At 37.3% G+C, this 22,570-nt stretch overlaps 1 protein-coding gene across 1 annotated transcript in view; it reads left to right on the top strand.

Annotated features, from left to right (window-relative positions):
• CNIH3 (cornichon family AMPA receptor auxiliary protein 3) overlaps positions 1-22,570 on the top strand; it is a 46,528-nt gene that overhangs the window by 18,241 nt on the left and 5,717 nt on the right. Inside the window, exons 2-3 of the mRNA XM_037404984.1 lie at positions 4,146-4,214; positions 7,172-7,219. Coding sequence (XP_037260881.1) covers positions 4,146-4,214; positions 7,172-7,219 — 117 coding nt within the window. The remainder of the gene's footprint in view (positions 1-4,145; positions 4,215-7,171; positions 7,220-22,570) is intronic.

Here is a 22,570-nt window from a genome sequence, read left to right on the forward strand (position 1 = left end):
TAGGTGATTAACACCCACAAGTACACTTCTGTCAACAGAAAAAATACGGCTAGGGCAATGACAGAACAAACTTCCTGCAGTGTTCTGCAATGTGGAATCACAGGGAAAATTCCCCATCAGAAGGTGGTTTAATATCCATTGCCCATTCAATCCCTGGCCTCTTTCTGCAGTAATGATAAAAAATATTGGTAAACATGATACCTTTTTTTCCTGATACAGCTTTGCAAATAGATAACTTTTGTTGATTTTATTTTTTTTCTTGGAGTTGCTAAATAAATACCAAACAGTCTTCATTCTCTTTCTATGAAGCTGCGTGCAACATTAATGTTTACTAATAGAAATAAATTTCTCCTCTATGTAAGATCAGTCCCTGGCACATGTTTCCAAAAAGCTATCTACTTAGCTATCTGTTTAGGTTTGTGACTAGAGGCTAGTAATTTTTCTTTGGAAGCCTGTTTATTGAGTGGCCTTTGGAGAGATGGGGTTGCTGATGTCCATTTCTATGTATGCTTTGTAGTCTTAATTGCTGCTCTGGATCAAATTAGATTGGGTAACTAAAAGATATCGAATGGTTTATAAAATACATTAATTTAAAGGTGAAATGATGGCAGTTCATATGGTGAAGAGTCCTGACTGGGATCTATTACATTGTTTGCCTCCAAATGAACTACTCTGTCAAGATGCTGACAAGTTTGGCAATTTCAGAGGTGAAACGGACCTTGAGCACACCCAGATGCTGTCCCAGAGCATTCAGCAGCTCTGATTGCCTGGTGTGTGGGAAGCAGGTAGCTGTACTGCATCCATCTGAAATGTAAACAAGTGCAAGGTTGTTTCTCTAGAATTTGGCCAAAACACTGCACCTCCTGTGAAAGCATTGTGAAATACTTAATGGAGGCAAGTAGTTAGTTATTTGATTTTTGTAGGGAAAAATGGCAACTCTGGCCATACAATGCCCTAGGGTATTAAATGTTACAGAGGGCTAGTTATAATTGAAAGAGGAAGATGTTTCCAAATTAATTATGTAAACCATGCTGAAGCACAACCCAGCCTGGTTTTCAGCAATACAATATAATTTGTTGCACAGTTACATAGTATGTTGTGAGCAAGTGCCAATCTTAAAAGCTACAGCTCTCTTTCTCTCTTTTTCTTAGTTGCAGTTTTAGAATTAGGACAGACAGCATTATGAGATTAAAAAAACCCTTCACACGCAAAATCCCCATACCTCCAAAAAAACTTTTGGAGTTTCTTTAGATTCTTTCTAATTGTGGGCCTGCCTAATGTTATGCTTTCAAGCTTTTCACTGGGTCTGAGAAATAGGAATGTGCTTTTTAATAAATTAAAATTGATATCTTCATGTCATCACTGGATTTCTATTCCTGGAGATTTTACAAAATATAAACTGTTATGGACCTTTTGTAAAAGAACATATTAAGAATTGAGGAGGATTGATTTCTGTCAGCCTCCTTCCAGAGAGACACTGAAACTTTTAATGAAGAAACTTTCTTCTAATCCTGTGGGCTTGATACCAGACCTCAATCTGTTTCTTGCAGGTGTAGCAGGAATGTCTCTTAATATTGTCATAATTTGCAGGCATCCCAGAAGGTTTGTCTGTGAGACTATTGTATATACACTTACTGGTTCCATGAAAACAACGTGCTTAATACTGTCAGATTTGTTTCAGTGCACTTATAAATCTAGATATAAAGCAAGTATAGTGTAAATAAATTGTGTGCTAGCAAATAAAGAGTAGATTTTGACTACAGTTGGGAATGGTGGTAAAGGAAAAAAAAAAAGAGAAAGCAAAAAATGAGGAAATCTAAATGTGTAGTATATTTGAGGCTAATCTCTTTTCCAAACTGTCGTTTAGGATTTCTTCAAGACTTAGCTGCATTAGTTAAAGCTAGCTCAACAGAGCCCTGCCTTAATGGTTCTGTCATTCAGAGCAACCTTGTTCTTCATCTAAACATGCTTCAGGGTTATCATGCTATCTCTGTGTTCAGTGAATCTTTAGAGGCTTTCCTGGACTTCTTGAGGGGGGTCCTTCCTATGATTCCAGTATTTGGATTCCCCATATTGTTTTCTCAGACCAGTCTTTCCTCACAGTGTGAGCTGGATCTTGTATTGGCTGTCATTTCTTTACTATCGCAAACTCCTGGTTGCTGTTACTGACTACCAAAAGGAAGAGCACAGCACATTCACTCTTATTTTTTTTTCTTTTTTTCCTCCTCCGAAGAAATTTCAGCTCTTCTCTATATTTACAACAAGAAAAAAGCTGTTACTACTGTACATTATTAAAAACAGTTGTCACTCTAAGCTCATAAGTTTTCTATCTTAGTTATATCTGTGAGTACCAGTACAGTGAGGCAAAGAGAATTTAAGGGAAATGCACAGGATGCCGAAGTAAATTGGTGGCACACCTATGAACTGAGGCAGCTTTCTTAACCTGTTACAGGGCTGTCCTTTCCCCTTTCTGTCAATGCTGTCAGTGCTGATGTTGGTACCTAATTACAAACAGAAGTGTGTGCATCAGACTCGCATGGTTGTTATCCTCTTAACAGTTGGTCCAGCTTGAGAACATGAAAATCTGTTCAAGAAGTATTAAATATAGAGGTGTCACGAGCCTTCTTCTTCATAATTGTATTCCAACCCTCTCTCAGTTTCTGCTGCTTGCTCTTTTACCTTGGTGTAAACATGCATTGCAGATTTAATACCTAACTTGTACAGATACTTCATCCATGAGGAGAAATGCTTCACTTATCACATTTTGTAGTTCCCTTTGTGGTTTATTCTGGCACTTTTACTTGTCATAGTTGAATAAATTGAATTCTGTAGAGTGCTCCTGTAAAATGCCACAGTTTTGATTTTAAATATGCTTCAGTGTGATGAATGCAGCATTAGAGTGGGATGCGGAGTAGTGCTTAGATTTGTGGATTGTAGCTCTAGGTTTTATTCTGAAGCCTCTCACCAGATTATTATATGAATCATGGATAGGCCATTTTCAGGATTTCTGCTTCTGCATTCCATATCTGTAAAAAGAATGTGTTTTATCTATACAGCAGGTCTGTGTTGACATGTAGTTGGTTATTTTTTTGAACAGCTAGGCAGCAAGCATGCTGTAATGTGTCATAGAATGCTTGTTGCACTCCTATGCTAATTAGCTGTCAGCTACCGTGTGCTTCCATCATCTTTTTATTGAGAACGAATACTTTCCTGGCTTGTAAATTGTCTAAAAAGGAATCATTGTTTTAACATCTGTTTGTGGTGCCTGTCATAGTGATCTTTCATTCCTTGGGTGAAGCAAGCAGAAGAAAGGGTATTACTGGAATACAAACATAAAATAAAGAACATGCTTTGAGTCCTTTGAATGAAATATGCTAAGGGTTGTTACAGCTGTTTTCTTTCCAAGACAACATTATCAAACATTATTTTTATGGGCACTTTTATCTGCTGTACTTTAAAAGCAGGCGGTGTTTACCAGTGTGTCTCATTCCATCCGTTAATGGACAAAACTAAAGGATGTGAGCAAAAGACATCTCTCTATTAATGAGGTCTGAAGTGAAGTTCTAAAACCTGCTGGAATTTAGGAAGGACATATTTTGCTCTAGAGTGGTTCACCTTTTTAGGAGTTTGCTTGATAATGAATAGTGCCTTAATAATAATTGGGCTGATACTAATTCAGAATTAATATCTGAAGGTTTAGCAACTAATACAAAGGGCTGTTATGCTATTTCAGGTTTAATATATACACATCTGATGCATCTCTGTGTTTTAGGTAGCTAATGACTTTTTCCATCAGGTCTGGAGAAGTATTTGTTTGTGAAGTAGTTTTATGTCATTTAGAAGTATGAGAAAAGATTTCTACCTGATATGAGGGAAGAAATTTGGAAAGCAATGATGCTGAAAAGGCTATAGATATGATTTTACAGAGTGGCAGATTAATGGATTCTAGGTGTCATAGGTAGGAGTATCCCATGTTTTGTTTTAACTAGTTAATTCTCAAAGGAGCATGCCAGGGAACCTAGTTTCCTGTATTTTCTCATACAGGAAAGGGAGGAAGGGAGATGATGCATCTAACTAGTCCCTAAAGGAAAAATAAATGTTTGAATTGAGCATTCACTACAATATTTGAAAAAATTGTTTTTCAGATAATTGCCTTTGATGAACTTCGGACAGACTTCAAAAGCCCAATAGATCAGTGCAACCCAGTCCACGCAGTGAGTATCACAGTGGCTTGCTAAGCAACAATTACTAAAGAAAGGGAAATATATTGACTGCCAGTGAAAGTATGAGTGTGGAAACGAATATGGTGTCTGTTGCAAAGTCAACTGTAGTTTGGAAAATTGATTTATTGGGCCAGTCTTAGGAAGCCAGATGGTGACTCTTTATGGCTATAGCTTTCCTTTTTGTTGGAGGAGGTAGGAAAATTATTCGGAAGTTCAAAAACTGAAGGACAGTTAATGTGATGCTAATGCTTTCTTTTTGCCTTTTTATTCTGTGGCACAAGTTTTCCTTTTTGAAATAATTTGCTTTCTCTGTGCTCAAGCATGGGATGACCACCTTCTCCCGTACTGTCTGTATCAATGAGCCAAAAGCTTGCAGGGATTTGATAAGAGGTACATTCCTAGACCTCTCTGTCCCATGACAGGGCTCTAAATTCTCCTGTGTTTTAAATGCAAATAACACATTCTGTTGCATCTGCTATGGATAAGGTTTAATATCACTCTGGGACTGTAAACTCGGTTTTACCTAATAAACCAAAATGCAACCCAGATTTAAGCATGTGAAAATTCCTCTGTTAATTGCAGATGTGATTTAGGGTGATTTACCTGACTACAGTTAAACATGCATCAGGTTTGTACCACCAGGACTGAAAGCAGAACCTGGCTCGCCATCATCTCACTGGGAATTACAATGATTATGACAGGTGCTGAATTTGATCTCTACAGAGTATCAAGTTACTGAATTGCCTACACATGGTAACCAGATTCATTAGCTAGTACTGTGCCATTTAACCTTGTTTCATAACTCAGCAGAGGATTTGTGGTGGTACTTAGACCACTGATGATGTTAAGCATAATCTTTAAGTGAATCTTGGAATAAGAAGTCTTGTTTACTGTTCTCTAACATAAGCAAAGAACAGAAGAAAGAAATTACATGAAGAAATCCTATAGAGGACTTCAATGAAAGTAATCTGGTTTTGAATTTACTGGAAGAAATCTGATTTTGAATTCACTTTATCTGGTTTTATTTGCCATCTTGAGAATTGCACACAAGGAATGTGTATTTGTATGTACCAAATTCCAGTAACTGGTTCTCTTCCTAAAACTTGTAAGATGCTCCATGGAGGTAATTTCCTCTTGTTTTAAAATGGTGATGGAATTGGTCTCCAGGATAAAAAAATTTTAGTAAGTCCCTGTTTCAGTCATGTTAGTGGTGTAATCAAAAAGTTAATCATGGAGCTTCCAGTAAAACACAGCACTGTATTCTGTGATCAGTTGACATATTTGACTTTCCTCTATGAAACTTCCTGTGATAATTCAATCAGTAATCTGATGGCTTTCTTCTGCACAGTAATGTTGATGCCTTTTATAATGACATAAAAGGAATATTTTTAGCAGGTAGTTCTTGTATCTTTGATCAGATGTGATTTGCTTTTTCCCTATACATAGTTGTTTGTGCTCATATTCCGTTTATTTGGTGGGGTAGTTTTCTTTATTGCGCTATAAGGTTGTCTGATGTGTAGTCATTATTATGTCATTATCTTCCACAATGTTTTCACGACAGAGTGTAGAGCCTTTTTGACAAGAGAGGGCTGAATTAAGGAGAGATCAGAGGCAAAACCAATGGCAGTATGGAGAACTCAATTCAAATTTCCTCATTCACACTCTATTACCTACATCTCAAATATAGACTTCCTACTTCTGCAAGGCGAGCTGCAGTTAGGCACCTGTTCTCTAAAGGGAATTGAGAGGGTTATCTTTCCCTCTCCATTTACCTCCTACCAGAGGCAAGAAAGCTTTCTGCAGCTTCACAAGCTCATCCTTATATGTCCATTCCCATGTTTTCAATTGTGAGTCTAAAATTTCTGAATCTCTTTTAGATCACAAACATCAGAGAGAGGCACAATATTTGTCTGGTGCCTATCAAGCTGCCACTGTCTCATTGTCTTTCCAAATTATATTTTCTTTTTAGAAATGGCCTAAACATGGTGACAGGAAAGGAAAAGGGACATTTCTCTGGAGAATAGAAATAAAACTCAAACTTGGAGCAAATCTAAAACATTTGAAAAGCAAAAAGCTTAGGGAGAGTTGGCTTCTCAGTATATTACATTACCTGTTTAAAAAAGGTCATAGTTCAGAATATTTTTTTCCCATGTCTAAATGAAAATATTACCAGATAGTGTTCTAAGGACAACAAAACCACTCTGCCTTCTGCAGTGCAACCAACAGTAGAATCTTTCACAGTAACTCCAGTGATAGGGTTATGCAGAGTGAAATCTGATTTTACTAGTGAATTTCTCGTTATGAACCATTTAAAAGGAAACCTGTCTTTGACTTGTCATCTTCCTGTGAATCATGATTAGAGAATCTTTTGAGTCACGCTGTTTAATTACAGTCACTTTCAGTATTTATGAATGCATCTGCTGTTTAAAGTGGCATTTTTAGGCCATTTTAGATATTCTTCACTAATGGGTTACATCCTAATATCACATGTTGCTCAGGCACCCTCTTGGTGATAGAGGAAGGGCTGTCATACAAACTTCGTAGTTGTTTTTTCCCATTCAGAATGATCTTGACGCCAGAGGCTGGGCACCTGAAAATGTGAGACCAAGTCTTTGTGATATAGATTGGCACCATTGGGCAGAGCCACAAATGCTGACTAAAAAGAAGTTGCAACCTCTGGCTCAAAGCTAACACAGACTTGACTCTGTGTACTTGTTAAAACACCCAGTAACAGATGAAAAATGACTTATTTGGACTTTGAAATGGGCAAATCATTTGGCTTGCAAGCAGTAGGTAAGAAGTGAATGCTATTGTTTCAGATTCATGATGTGTGTTGCTTTCCTGCAGCCGTTAATTATGATCTTGACCCATTCTAATTGTAATATATTGTCTTTGATTTATAACACCAACAGCTAATCTCCTACCTTTTTCCCACTTTCTCTTGACAGAGAGAGCGGCTGAGAAATATTGAGCGTATTTGTTTCCTTCTGCGAAAGGTAAGTATAAACTAGCCTAGGATTTGTGATGTTTATGGGAAATAAAGCCACCCAGTGGCAATGCGCATTAATTTTCTCTTTGATCCTCACACTCCATTGATGAAAGGCTGGATTCTACTGCAGAAGTGGAAGTCATGATGACCTTCTAAGGACAAAGTAAGACAAATTATAAAAGGTTAACATAATAGAGGATTTCTGGATCCTCTTGGATGAAAGTTCAGAACATCAGCGCATTCATTTTGAAACACGCTTTTCAAAGGCAGTGAAACATTTTGCAATTGTGGCTTGAGGTGCTTTTATAGCACTATCAGCTGATGATAATGTAGTACAGGCTTTAGAAATACCTTTTTTTTTAACAGTGGCTTACTGTTTGATGAATTAAACGTTTTATTAGCTACATATTTAATGTTTAAGTTTTTTAAATTGGCTGATGTTGAAAAGATGTTTGAAGCACTCGGCCTCTTTTAAACAGTTTCTGAGATATTTGAAGGAGCTGATAAATTGTAGGATTGATACATTTATGGGTTACTCACCTCTAGGTTGAAAGAAGGTTTTCATAAACATTGTTCTCCTGACCCCATTAAAGTCAAAATAACCATCGTTCCAAACTATTTTATTCTGTATATTCAACTTTCTATAAATTCCTTTTGCATTGCAGAGTAGTAATGCAGCTACCTGAATTATTCTGCATTTTTGCTTAAAAGGTCATCGCTGAAGTGTGGACTGCTGACTGCATCTTAATTAAGCTAAGAATTAAATTCAGATATGTTTGTAAGAAGCTGATGGCATCATCCTTAGAGGTTTTGGGAAAGCCGATGCTAGGGATTATTGGTTTGGGGTGATCCAAAGGCGTAACTGTGACTGTGCAGAATCCATGAAGTGTCATTTTCTGATCAGTCAGAACCTAAGTTGTATCTGGTACCATTATGAGCATGTGACTGCTAGGAGCCACTTCTAAGTACTTAGCCTGTTTATGACACCGGGGGCATGAAAATAAGAGAAAATACTTATCATCAATAGCTTTCCATTTTATCAAATAGGCAGCCCGCCAGTTTCAAGCTGTGTCCCAGTTTCTTTGATATAAAGCAACTGGTGAGTTGCAATATATGAACCCCATGGGAATGCCTTGCCTACATCAGTATTTATTTTTATTGAGCCTCAGCCTCACTGTGAACAGCAAAATGGAGCATTTTGGCGAATTACAGACTCCGTATTCATAAAGGATTGGCTTGCTTCTGGTTCACTTGAACAGTTTGTTAATTTAGCCTCTTCTTCAGAGTTCTTTGGGGACACATTTATTTTAATTGAGAGATTACATGCAAGAAGAAGGTGTAATGACTATGGATATGTGTAGTCTTCAGATCTGACAATCACTAAAAATAGCTCTAGTTTACATAGTATAAAGGATTCACTGTTAGGGAAAATTCAGGAAAAGAGTAAAGAATTCAGTGCCAGCTATGTATACAGGAAAACAGCAGTTAGGATGCTTTCAGCAAGCACTAAATATAGCCCTCATTATAGCATTGTGTGTTTTTAGGTCCATTTCTCTTTCTCTGAAAGAGTAACATACCTGTTTTCCTATGTCTTGAAGTCAGATAATTCTTTTAAAGGGCTTTGAAAACAGTGATATCTTGTCATGTGTAACATTATAACTTAATGCTGTAAATTTGTTTTTTGAAGAGACAATATAGGTGGGCTATAAAAATATGTTCAGTTTCATTATATGCTGTTTTTAGAGGGGTTCTTGGGAATTATTAAATGGGCATACAATATGTCATATAAATCTGATCCCAGTGGACAAAGAGTTTTAGTTTTTATCTCCAAAATAGTTGGGAGGTTATTTACAAACAGTGACCTGGTATGTAATATGTCATCATGTATTATATAACTTACTTAAATTTTCCAAAATAGAACGGAGAATGTAATTGTTCTGCAGCCAAGCATTTTCTGCCATTTGGTTTTGGGGGAAAATGTTTCTGTGTCATTAAAACCAAGTAGGGGTAATGTGAAGCAGATTACATATATATATATGGCGCTGGCATGTGCACATGCATGTACAGGTGGGTCCGTATTTTTATGGTGCTATAGAATTAGATAAGCGTAAGTTTTCTGGTTACTGGAGAATGATCGGTTATATATGAAGAAGCTATGAACTTTCTATAGCTGTGGGCAAATCTATTCTATCTTGAAGTAAATAAGAGGAAGAACTTACTCTCTGAAGCCAGCACAACGTGAAGTTCTGTCAGGATGCAGGTATTTCTTTTTATTCGGTGTTGTGTTTTGGGGGTTTTATAGTATAGATTTGTATTCATGTGTGTGCTGTAGATGGTTGAACATTCCATTGTGTGGACGCTGGTGTGCGATACAAGTGTTAGGGTACTCACATTGGACATACACTACCATTGGTGAATGCTGTGGAGTGTGCAACTGTGCTATCTTTTTTGCTAAATTACCTTTTTTTTTCTAAGGATGTGTTTATGTGACACACTACAATGCTGGACAGAGGTACACGAGCTAGTTGTGAATGAGCTGTCTTCAGCTAGTGGAAGCAGTACAGACGTCTTGGGCTGGTTAGCCCTGCTGAGGAGCGGGATAGGTGAGGTGTACCGTATAGGTCTAACCATTGGGTTTGTGATGAAATATTTTGGTGAGGTTATTAAAATATGTTCAGTGGTGATGGTGGCAGGAATATTATATAATTGTAATTGCAGTTGTATTTCGAGAAACCTACCTACCTGATTGATTCCTGTTGGATATGCTTATCTTTAGCACTAAGGACAGTTAGGAATTTCCTAGGTTAAAACATGGTCTATTTCATTAATCAACCACTGTCATATTATTACTTTACCTTTGAGGAAATGTAAATTAAATTTGATCAGGTTATGCATTGTAATTTTTGAATTAATTTGATAGATCCTCACTAAGGAGGAGAGTGGATTGAAGTTGCTTCCTGCTCAGCAAACGTAATTCAGACTTCGATTTGCTCACGCCAAACACTGCTGAACAATATAAGTGACCTTTCTCAAATTATCAGCAAATATTTGTTTTCAAACTCTATTAAGCTAAAGTGAGAGTGATTTATGAACAGTGGCATTGGAACTTACCTGGGAGGGAATTGAGGTAGATGAAAGACAGACTTCTACTAATTTTCCTCCTGTAGTGGAGCACTTAAGTCAGGTGCTAAATTTGTAAAGCTGCAAGTGTAAGAAAATACTGTACCAGAGCTCAGTCCTTTTTCTTGATTTTATTTGGTTGTGGAGTTTTGGGGTTGTGTAGGTTTTTTTTGGTTTGTGGGTCATTTTTTTTTTTCTCCAAGTCCTGACAGGATGATTGGAAGAGAACAAATTCAGCAAGAAATCTAACCACAGGCAAGGTGACATTAATCTCAAAGATGTTCCAGATGAACTTGAACTATCTTGAAAAATACAAACAAATACACAGACAAAAAAACCTGCAGGTACAACTTTTGAATAACCAAACTTAGCCAGTTAGGCACTCCGATACTAGCAGTAGCAACAGCAACAGTAGATTATAAATCAGGAGCTGGGCAGTTTAGGTGAAGAGGTTTTGGTTGGTTTGTTTTTAATCTTTTTTCAAGCAAGTTTTAACATTTTAGTTAGAGGGTTGGGGGCTGCCAGTGCTTGATCTGGTCTGGTACTTCCGTCACTGTGGTTTCCAGTGGAGCTGGATCTGTGGTGGTAGTGGTGGAAATTTATTCTGTACTCAACAGTTCTGGTATTTACCAGACTTAATACTGGTTTTACTACTCTGCAAAGGTAAAATAAATCTATCTTTTAAATTTATATTCCATAGTGTGTACCTTTATACACATCACAGTTATGTTTTGCTGTATTTATATGTTTTGGTAAATAACCAAAACCAATGTTACTTTAAAGAGCAATTACAGAAGACATTCCATTCAGACTGAGATACTGTAAATAAAATGTAAAACCTAGTGACCATAGTGTATAATTCTAGACACGTGAGTGTCTGTATACAATTTTGTTTTGGTGTGTTTCCATATTTAAGGACTCTATTAAAAAAAAGTCAAAATTACTTCCATGTATGAAGGTAACTGTAATTCAGAGGCATGAGTAATCAGAAGCTTGAAGTCTTGTGGGTTAACACTACAGGTCCAACTGTAGACAGACTATTCCAAGGAAGAAGATAAGGTTTGATTTTTGTGTCTGTCATGCCTGTTTGTCAGTGTTGAACGCACATACTCAAAGCTTGAAAAAAAATCACAATATGTCCAGTGAAACATTACTGAGCTCATTGGATCAGCTAATACAGAACGAGTTAACTTTTTAGCCATTTCCTTAATAGCAGATGAAAACGGTATTTTCTGAGTGTTGGAGGTTTTTCTACTTTACATGTAGACAAATATTATAGAAAATCAGCATTTTTAAATAGCCTTGTCTTTCCTTGTTTATCCTTATTCAGCAGACATGTTTTTTCCCTGCATATTTTGGATGAAGGAGATTAAACAATGTACACTAGAGTGATTGTCATAGGAAATAATTTTTGTACTTGGACCTTAGGTTCCAGACCTTCACCTATCAGTAGCTCCTACCATTCTCTGCATGCAGCAGCTACAGTGGACAAACCCTTCTGGAGAATGTCAGGTGTCACAGTAGCTGATTTAGATTGATCGTATTCTTTTCTTCCTGATAAATTTGCTGGTTATTACAATGATCACTTCTTCTGTTGTTCTGCCTCATAGTCACTGGCAAGCTTGAGTGATGAATTTTAAGTGTGTGTTTTGGGATATGTCATTTGATTACTTCATCATGTATTTAGGGATTTATAGATGTGTAACAGTCTGCAGGCTAATAGTCATTAACAGAGTACTTCTGTAAGCCTATAATATGGTTCATTAAAATGCTTAGCAAATTTAGCAAATGCGACGTATAATCACAAGGAATTTTTAAAGTTGTGTGTATCTATCCATATGTAAGAAGGAATCATACTTTCTTCCTGGGATTGAAAAATCTTACAGGCGGAAACTACAGCAATAAGGCCATTATTTGTTGTGGAACTGGGAATAGCAGCAACAGTTTTACCTTTTGTAGTGCTGTGATTTATTTACAACCTCAGTAAAGACATTTTAATTCCTCATTTAGTTACTTTATAGAAAAAGCAACAGCGTAGCCATACTAGAGGGATAAGTCTGCAAGGTAATCAGGTGCCAGCTTTGTGGTATGCATTATATTCAGCACCTCCTAACTGGTAGTCAACATTGTCTTTGAAGTTTAGGTGCTTGTGTTATCTGAGAGGAAAACAGGATTTTTAGTCTAGTCATAAGGTATTTTTGGACTCTAGAAACAGCAGTGGTGTTCTGCCTTGCAGGACAAAGAGGCTGACGTTTCCAGAGTTCTGAGAAACCGCTGCTGTAACAAAGATCTCAAAGGGAACAAAAAATGGCACCATGTGATATTTTTCCTGTTAACAGCTATTGTTACGATGATGGAGCACCTGAACTTTGTCCACACTTATTAGAGACCAAAGAGTTCATCATTGTTACTGGTTTCTCAGTACATGTTATATTTCTTGATGTATCTAATGCTCTCTCATTCACGCTTCATCAACTGCTGAGTTTTGACTAATCATCTGGGCAGCAGTAAAACTGTCAGGAGACCCTTCCTACTGAGTGACTGGGAGCGTAAACGCTAATCAGGAGACTGTGGATTATTTCTGAAGAATGAATATAGGATTCTATAGAAAGAGAATATAAAATATAGAAAACATACTGCAGGTACCCAGATAGTTATTCAGTCTCCCTATGTGTGACTCAATGCAATACAGAAGCTTGTACAATTTCAGTAAATACTATGCATTTTAAAAATTATTTTCGTAATCTCAGGTATATATTTTTCTTTAAAAAAATCTTTGCGCTTCAATTCAGTGGTTCAACACAACTGGTTTATATCAAAAAGCTTTCTGAACATCCCTGGATTTAGGAAGGGTTTGACTTCAAGTTTGACATTGATGCTTATCATTCATCTCTAAGATCAAACAACAACAAAAGCAGCTGTGATAGCCCTCTGTGGGCACTCTCAGAATCTCCTTGACATGGACAACTTGGAGCAATCTCTGTTTATTGCTCTGAGATGAGAAATGTGTTGATCTTCAAGCATAAACCCATGTGGAATAGGCCTGGACTTAGATTTGTATTTGAAGTTCTTATATTTTAGACACCATTTAGATAAAAACTGTGTAGTGCATCATTGGTAGTTATGGCCAGATGTGTCTGAATTCGTGCAGAAATTCCCAGGGAAACTCAAGAGAAACAATAAAGGTCAAACTCTGGGTAGAATGAGGGGAAGAAACATGAGTTTTTGATTAGACAATTCAGCACTTCACTTGAGCTACTAATGCTTTACCCCTTGGAAAATCATCATTTTCTTCCCTTTGAATTTAGCTATTACTGGGAGAGGACTGTGCTGTGAAGGAGGGTGGCTGGTACAAACTTCCACAAAGTAGAGTGCCTTTTGATTAGATCGCATTGGATAGTTTTATCAAGATCTGAACTTTCTGTTTACTAGCCTGATAATATGAATATGAAAAAGTTGTTCAGTAATCCTTTTTTTAAAGGTTTAAATATATGATCTGTTATTTGGACTACAGTGATATTCTGAATTAACACTATCATATGAAAACTTCGCATTTTAAAGGTGTCTTAAATAAATTCAAAAGGGTGATTTCAGGCTGTTCTGTTTGTCTTCTTTCTGGAAGAAAATACAATACAAATCTGCTTTTGTTGTCTTGAGGTGGATATTCTGCTGTCTTATGTTTTGCCAGTCTTTGAATTTTGCGTTCTTTTTTTACTTCCTTAGTTCTATAATTTAATCTTTTAAAGGCCCTGTTGTGGTTTAGCCAGAGATTCCTTTCAGCAAGACTTGGCTCTCCTTTTCTGTTATGTTTTCATTAAAGTTTGTGGTACAGCAATATGTTCAGACTCAGGTAATGTATAAAACCTTATTGTGCCAGGCGCTACAAAAACCACATGGTAATAAATATGAAGAGCATTTGTTTATGCTTACAAGACATGTACCCAACAGGAGAGGAAGGCTTGTGCAGCTGATTTGATGATAGAAACCTTGTTTTCAGAGACCTATTTAGTTTTCTTATTAGCAGGTATAGTTTGCATCTTTCATTTTTAATTGAAGCTAAAAATTTGTTTGTGTTTTTGAGGGCTGTGATGGTTCATTGGGTTAATAATTGCATGTAGTCTTTAATCTCTACAGCAGATGTTCAAATCTAGCCCAGTTTGGAGTCAGACTATTGTAGTCTGTAGTACTGTAGACTGTTGGGAGTAGAATTCTTGTGTCATGTGCATAGAGACTTGTGATGCTTGCTCTACAGAAATACTAATAACCGTAGACAATATGATGAGAGAGATCTCTGTCAACATCAGAGTGAATATGAGCTACACCTCCTGCTGTATGTATGGACATATAATTAGCTCCTAAGCTGCCTCAGAAGAAATTCTAGAGTTTGCATGCAGGCATTGGAATAAAGGATACTGATTTTTCTAAAGCATTAACTAGGTCTGCAGATTTTGTAGGATGTAAGCTTGACATGCTGTATGCATTCTGTCAGGTAGGACTTGGACTGTAATTACAATATCTTTCATAAAACTAAATTAGTTTTCTTTGTTTAAAGTGACCTAGGACTTTTAAAACTACATGAGATTCTGAGCATGTGTGAGAGATGTAAAACTGTAATTGTGCATTTCAGTGCATACTTGAAAGATACTGCTAAACTGCTATTAGATGATAAAGACAACTTTCTCCTGGCCTTCAGAGTGGCTCTGACAAGGTATCTTTATATTAGGAATGAATAACTTTACTCTCTAAGGATAAAATTTGAAGTTAGCTAAAAATGTATTGGTACACAGTTTTTAGTTTATGGAAATCGTTACTTATGGATTAGTTCTTTTTAGAGAATTTTGGTACAGCATCTCTTGTGAGTTGAGAGGCATGAGATAAATTTTAAATCTGCTGTTCATGTAAACAGCGGAGCTGTCCCTAGGTTGTACGAGTGAAAGAAAGAAGAATGCAGTTTTACAGGGGAAGTGGGGATATGGAAAAAGCAAGTAAAGTATTTTTAACTGAAGTGTTACACACTTTCACTAGCTCTGTGTTGGCTTAATTGTTTTCTACAGATTCCCTAAAAAGAGGATGAAGTTAACATACTGACAGTGATTCACACTTGGCAGAGATTTTGTTTGCATCTGGAAACATGAGGGACGTAATGATTTTTCCTGAATCTTGTAATGAATTTGTAGTGTAGACAAAATCTAGGCCTTCAGTACCTTTGTTGCTGAGCTGCCTTTTCCTCTTTTGCACTATGATAGGAAATATTCTACAGACCATCTAAAAGCTTCTTTCTTTCCTTCTGTTAAGTCTTTTCTGCCTACTCTTTTGTTACATTTATTATCTATGAAGTGTGGAATGGGATGAAATTGGGTTGTGCCTTATTCCAGTAGTCTCTTGGGCACCCACATAATTTTAATGTCATCAGAAAGATTGGAACTTGGCAGTGCAGATATTTTGTGGAACTGACAGTAGAATTAGGACCAAAGATCTGGCAGTATTTATACTTTCTGCACAAATAATCCCATAGATGTTGCTTAACTAGAGGAAGTGCATCTCTTCTTCACACTTTTTATTTTATTGTAAATATATTTGCTTCATATTTAATAGAAAGTTATTACTATTGCAATCAAAATACTGAACATAATCCCGTTTGTCCTTTCCTTGTATACAGTACCATATCTGGAAATATGATCTTAACAGAGGACTTAAGAACTTAGGGGAAGTATAGTATTTCTGGCAGGCAATTCATTCACTACTGACGCTCATTTATTGTGTGCATTGTTCCAGCACTATTTTTAGTCAAATTTACAAGTTCCTGAATTCAGCACTTTTCAAAAGTTAGAACATAACAATTGTTATTTTTAGCAGTCGTTACCTAAGGCTGTCTGGGTGCTTACTTAAGGATAATGAAAAGATATATCCTGCTGTGCCTGCACAGGTGTTCAAGGCAGGGGGCGCTTGTAAGAGGAAAAGTTACAAAACTAGTGCAAGAGTGAAGAGTTCAAACTTGTGACTTGGTCACAGTTTGGTCCTTACCCCCCTTCTACTTCAGGGAGGAAGTAAGATTTGCCAGTGTGATGCCTGATGGAAATTGTAATATCCTTTGAAGGAAGGTACATATGGTTACTCATAATATTATTACTCATGGAAATATTTACATCCAAAACTATTTCAGGTTAACTGACTGTTTTTTGCTGTTAATCTCATCTTCTAAATGTTTATATGTCAATAATCAAAGAGGCAAAAAAGTATCACCCTATAATAGATGACCTATTGCTTTGCTTTACAGTTCAACTTCTTCCAGTACTGTTGTGGAGGATACGTTAGCATATGTCCTTTCGGTATCAGAATATCACAAGTAACAGCAGAATAAGGCTGAAGTGAAGATGCAGCAAAAATGTAAATGAGTAACTGTTGCCTGTAATGTACTCTTGAGAGCAGTGTACTTCTCAGCTGCTTGGGGTAATGTAATTTATGCATCTGTTCCTCAGAGCTGTGTTGAAGATATTGGCAAAATTTGACTTGCTAATGGACTGTATTTGCTTTAATTTGGTACGCAATAAAGTAAATATTTGCATTTTAATAAAACTAAAGAAATAGGGGTTAAATCAAATGTCACTGTTATGTTTAGCAGAATGTTCATTGTAGATGTAAGTCAGGATCAGACTTACAAAGCCACTATGCAATTACAAAAAGCAATATAATACCTAAAAATACTGCAGTGATTTTACATCATACCTGTTATATGGATCAAAATTGCTTCTGCTGGAAGTTCAGTGTCCTACCTTGCATTTAGATGCTGATGTTTTCAATAAAGCTGTTAGAATAGCAGGGCAGGGATTGTCTTTACCATGTCTGCACTGTACCAAATCTGCTTCATCAGACTGAGTCTTTACGCACCAGACACAGAAACAACCCTGTAGTGAACACTTAGTTTTCAGCATTTGTGGAACTGTCAGTCTTAGACAGACCCCCGGGAGAAGGCCTGAGGGCCCTTCCTGTCCTGTGCAGATGGCTGAACTTCATTTTAATGATTATTGAGATTTCTGCATTCATAGACCTGCCTGTGAAATGGGGGGCTGGTTTTCTAGATCCTAACGAACAGCTGTGGTACTAGTTGTCATTCTCACCGGTTTGGGGTGAGTGCACAAAGATGCCATGAGCTATTGGAATAACCCAGCTATGGGGCGTCCTGGCTGGTTGTGTCTGAAATACAACAGTGAAGTAGGGCAAGAAAGCATTTCTTACCCAGTTCCGTGTCAGTGTTGTGAAAGCTAGAGAAGTCCGCACTCCAGGGCTGCTAACCTAGCCTCTCTTAGTGGTTCTGAATTAATGTTAAAAAAAGAAACGTTGTGAAGATATCTCCTGATCCCTGCTGAGTGGAAAGGAACAGTTCGCAGAGGAGATATACTTGTAAGAGCACAGCACATCTGCCTTATTGAAGTGCCTTCCAAGAACGGGGTGCTTTTTGGATTGTGCTGGTGCCCTGCAGGCCTTACAGTGGAGAGGTCTTTTTGTAGGTCTGTTTCATAACCTCTTTACCTGGTGGCTGTTATGACCTCCCATAGGCTCTGTAATACAGAAATATTTATAGATACTCTTGATGAATGTCCCATAAAGATCTGATCTTCCTCTGTCACTCTTGTTAAAGTTATTATTTGTATTATGACAAAGCTGAAATGTTCTAATCATAAACTAGTTCCAGTGGAATCTATAGATTGTGAATATAATTGCCCCCATGTTGCAGAAGACAAAAATGAGACAATGAGAACTGAAACGATAGGCCTAAATATAGACGTGTTTAGTAGTTGAGATTGAAAGAGCATCCAGAAATTCTGTGTTATAATACTAGATCTGGTACTGTGTTACAGATGGATACGGAATACTTGGTGAGAATGATAATAAGGTTCTTTGTGTTCATTTCATCGTCTGATATTTGTGCTGTGGAGTGACTTACGTTCACAACCACTTAATACTGTTTAAAGACATTCCAATAGTTCATTAGAATAATGAAATTACCTTCACAAAGCAGTGGCTTTGTGCTGCTTTGCTTCATCGTGATCCAGAAAGGTGGAGGGGTGAAAACGGAGATGTTACATCCTTTCTTTTAGTTGTGCTCTGTACTTGGTTTGTAATATGGAGCCTTGCATGCATGCACCATTGCTCTCCCACAGATAAAATGTAAAGCTGTATATGTGAACTTAGTAGGGTCAACAGAGGGTTGTTCTTTTGATGATCTGGAATCCATTTTCAGACGTTTTCTTTTCATCTAGTTTGATACATCTGCATAGCAAACTGCTGAATACTTTTAGAGGTTTGCATCCCATGGTTTTGAATTACTTAAAATGCTTTGGCTATAGGTTTGTGTTATAACAATTAACTGTGCAGCTGAGTTTCTAAGTGATTGCTATAAGCAACTAGAGAACAGAGCTTGCAGAGACACAAGCAAGTGTGAATTTTAACAGGAGAACTGAAGGAAATTGAACTTGAAAATTTGGATTGAAAATCTCAGTGTATTTACTGTGACATTATTGCATTGGGCTCTAGGGCAGCCTTTCAGAGGAAGCTTTGGAAGTCAAGTAACTCAAATCTTTTAAAGTAAATTAGAAAGATACACTAGAAAATGTAAGTGGGAAACCTTTGTGTATTTCAGCAGTAAATTTAGTGTGTTTCATCAATTTGGTCAATGTAAGCAGTATGTTTAAAACTGTTGCAAATTTTAAGATGTTCTCTGTATTTAAATTATGCACAGTTGACCCTACTTCGGTTTGTGCAACAGCAGGTGCAAATACACCATTTGCTTTGGTGTACAAGCATTCCAGATTCATGCACATAATGGGTTAATGCAGATGGCACTACTATTTTTCTGTGTGTTTCTGCTTTTTTCACTTGCTTGCACTACACTTCTGACTTCTGTGGTCTGTGTCGTGCAGTTAGAAGAATTTGAGTCATTAAGTAATCATCTCTGTTTGGTCTCATGATGTCTCACGATTCAGCAGCTGATACTGCCCAGTAAACCAGGTTAGCTCTGGCAGGCTCTTTCAGGGTGGTCTAAAGTGTAATTGAAGTAACTCTTGTGTTCTGAGAACCTTGGGTATGTCTCCATCCCTTCTTTGCCTGCTATGATGGGGACCAATTCTACATTGGTCAGCTTGCATGGTGCAAGGGGTATGGTGGAAAAACGCAGCAGAGAGCACCATAATGGCAAGCTGCAGCCATCCTTTAGTGAAAGTAGGTGCAGTAGCATTTAACCGTTGCTGTAAAGCAAGCATATGCTTAGATCAGGCCTGATTTGGGGCCCTGGAGTGATACCATGCGTGCATGGTGTTTTCGGTTTCTTGTTGCTTTTAGGTGGATAAAAAGGGCTTGTGTGTTTGTAAGGTGAAAAACTTGTTTCCACTTGAAAACTTCCACTCACCAGAGCTTTTATCTTATGTGGAAGAGATTCAGCCTCCACTTCAGGTTTTTTTTTTTCCTGCCATCTGTGGGAGGAGAAGGCAGGCATTAAGAAGGGAAGTTGTCTCAGCCTCTAACAGTATAATGAAGGCTCTCAGAAACCCTGGGAAAGGTAGAGTATTTAATGACTGGCAATTTCTGGGTACTGTGTAAAATCTATGGTTACAGTCGGGAGGCTGGCGTGCACAGATGGAGACTGGTGTAGACTCAGTGTCTTTTGGGGGGAAAAAACAACAGTTCCGTGAGAATTACTATTATTGTGTAGCACTCAGGAGTATTGGTCCTAAGCGAAGTGCTGGAAAGAAGCATAAGGTTTTGACATTTCAGTGACAGGGAGAACAGTTTGATTCACTTGTTGCAGTTGATTTTCTAAGCATGAGAATTTAATAGCATTGGGAGATTACTATTCCTGCTATATTATCTTCCCAGTTTTGGTTTCTGTGAGGTATTTTGTACCCTGTTCGCTGGCAAGACACACTGTAAGAGCCATTCTATGTAAAAATTATATAATGTTCTGTAAAAACAAAATTACATTTGAGAAGGAGTTCCATATAATAAACGGAATAAGCCAGAAAATGACGGACAGAAAAAGGTGGGCTTATCTTTTATATAACAGCAGCAGCATATATCTAGGAAACTGGATACTGAATAAAATTATTTAGGACTGAGCTTCCCAAGAGATGCCCTTCTGCAGTTGCAGTCTGCAGAGGTCTTTGCATTCCAATAAACAGAAAGAAGCTGCTGACAGGTGCTTAGCTTCAGTGCTTGTTTTCCCATGCTTTAGTTCAGCCAAACCTAGATATCTATACACAGCAAAGCCTGCCGTATTTTCTTTGGAATTAAAGGGGAAGAATATATCTACATGTGCATGTGTGTTTGTAATACTTTCTATGAGGATGTATTGTATATTTGTGGTGAGATGGTAACAATAGGAGTATGATATCTACCTAAGATTTTACATTTTAAATGCAAATGATGGATTGTAAATAAGGGGTTTGAATATTTACTGATACAGATATTTACTGTAACTATACATATTAGAGCAAAAGCTAGAAAGGTATAGTAGTTTCTTTCCCTGGTTTATGTTAATAGCAGAAGGTATTTCTGACTTGCAGCATTTTGGTGTAGAAGCTGACTTATTTTTCAGGCTTTCCTGTGGTTTTCCACAGGTAAATGTCAGCCAGTAGTATTTCTGGTGATAAATTTGTAGTGCCATTAATTAGCTTGGCTCTCAAAGTGACCAAGTTGCAGCTCTAAAGAACTGTCCTTCATTTTTTGCTGATTTTGTCCTTCAACTCTGTGTTCTGTAACCATCTCAAGACTTCATGTTGAGCTGTGTCAGAAAGCAGAGGTTGTACCTGAATCAGGGTGTTCCTGGCTCAAAATAGAAGTATACTGTTTGTATCCTAATGTGTCTACCATCTGACAGCTTCGTATGCTCTCCTGGGAATGAATTAAAGATGCTAGTTTAATTCCTATTGCACAGCCTTCTGTATGGCAGAAGTTACTATTGCAGTTGACTACCTCAGCAGGAACAAGAAGAATTGCTTGTTTCACAGCCACCTTCCTTCTCTCCAGGAGCTAGATCCCATGTTTGCTAAAATTGATGGAAAGTTTCCATTGGTTTCAGAGGACATTGTGTCAAACTGCAGGATGATTCTTGCACCCAAGAGCTGAAGCAGTGTTGTCTTTTAGTTATTTAGTTATTGAGTTTACTTTTCCTCACAAGCCTTGCTGTTAGTGCCTTTCTACACTTTATGCTTTCAATTCTCTCACCTCCTTTTAGATTTGGTCTCTTAAGTAAATCGCCTGAATATAAACTATAATTGTCTTTGCAGGCTGGGCTTTGTTTGCTTCTTTGCTTGAATTCTCTTTAGAAACTGTGATCAGCACTGATCCTTTTTTTTATGTCCACAGGAAAATGTCACTCCAAGAAAAGGGTGAAGAGACATAAATGACACATCTGTTGTTCTATCAAAAGCATAGTTAGATTTAATTTACACCAGAAACTGTGACTGAGAGTGACTGTTTCCAAGAGTCCACTGCTTCCTTTGTTTCCTTTCTAGCTTCACAGCAGATTTTCTTGTTTGGTTTTTAAGCTTTGCATAAATTTTCACTATGACGTTCCTTCCCCGTTATTACCAGCCAGCCTACTGATGAGGCACTAGGGTTGTGTTCTTGCTAAGTCCGTGGATTGTGTTGGAATCAGAAATCAAATATGTGATAATGAATGTAATATGCTTTTAAGTGTGGTAGTGTTTTGTGGGTAGATGTACATCAGGAAGACCTTTCTTCTCTGCAATTTTTGATGAAGATGAATCATTCTTTGGGGAAAGGTTATAGTCATGTTGTAAATCACATTCTAAAAATGAAAAAAAACCCCACCAAACCAGCAATGATAAATAACTACCATCTGGAATCTGAACTATGTAATTGTATTATGATTTGTAATCCACATAAGATAAGCTTTTGAGAATGTTTAAGTTGAAGGCGTAGACAAAGATATCCAAATGTGTTAACTTCACCACCTGAAACAGTTAAATGAAAGTTAAAAAATACGGTGTGCATTAGGTGGAAAGACCTCTAGAACTAAGAAGACAGAATTGATTGCAGCACAGCTGTATGGGAGTAGGTAGGCGTTGGGAGTAGCTGTATAGTAGATTCTACATTGTTTTGAAAAAATAGGGTTCACTTAATTTATTTGACAGATGAAAATGAACTTATATCAAAAGAAGCCTTTCAAATGCTTTTTGTGATTTAACTTTGGTTGATGTAGCTCCAAGATGCAGCAAGG

This window comes from Falco rusticolus, chromosome 12 (assembly GCF_015220075.1).
Source record: "Falco rusticolus isolate bFalRus1 chromosome 12, bFalRus1.pri, whole genome shotgun sequence".
NCBI lineage: Eukaryota > Metazoa > Chordata > Aves > Falconiformes > Falconidae > Falco > Falco rusticolus.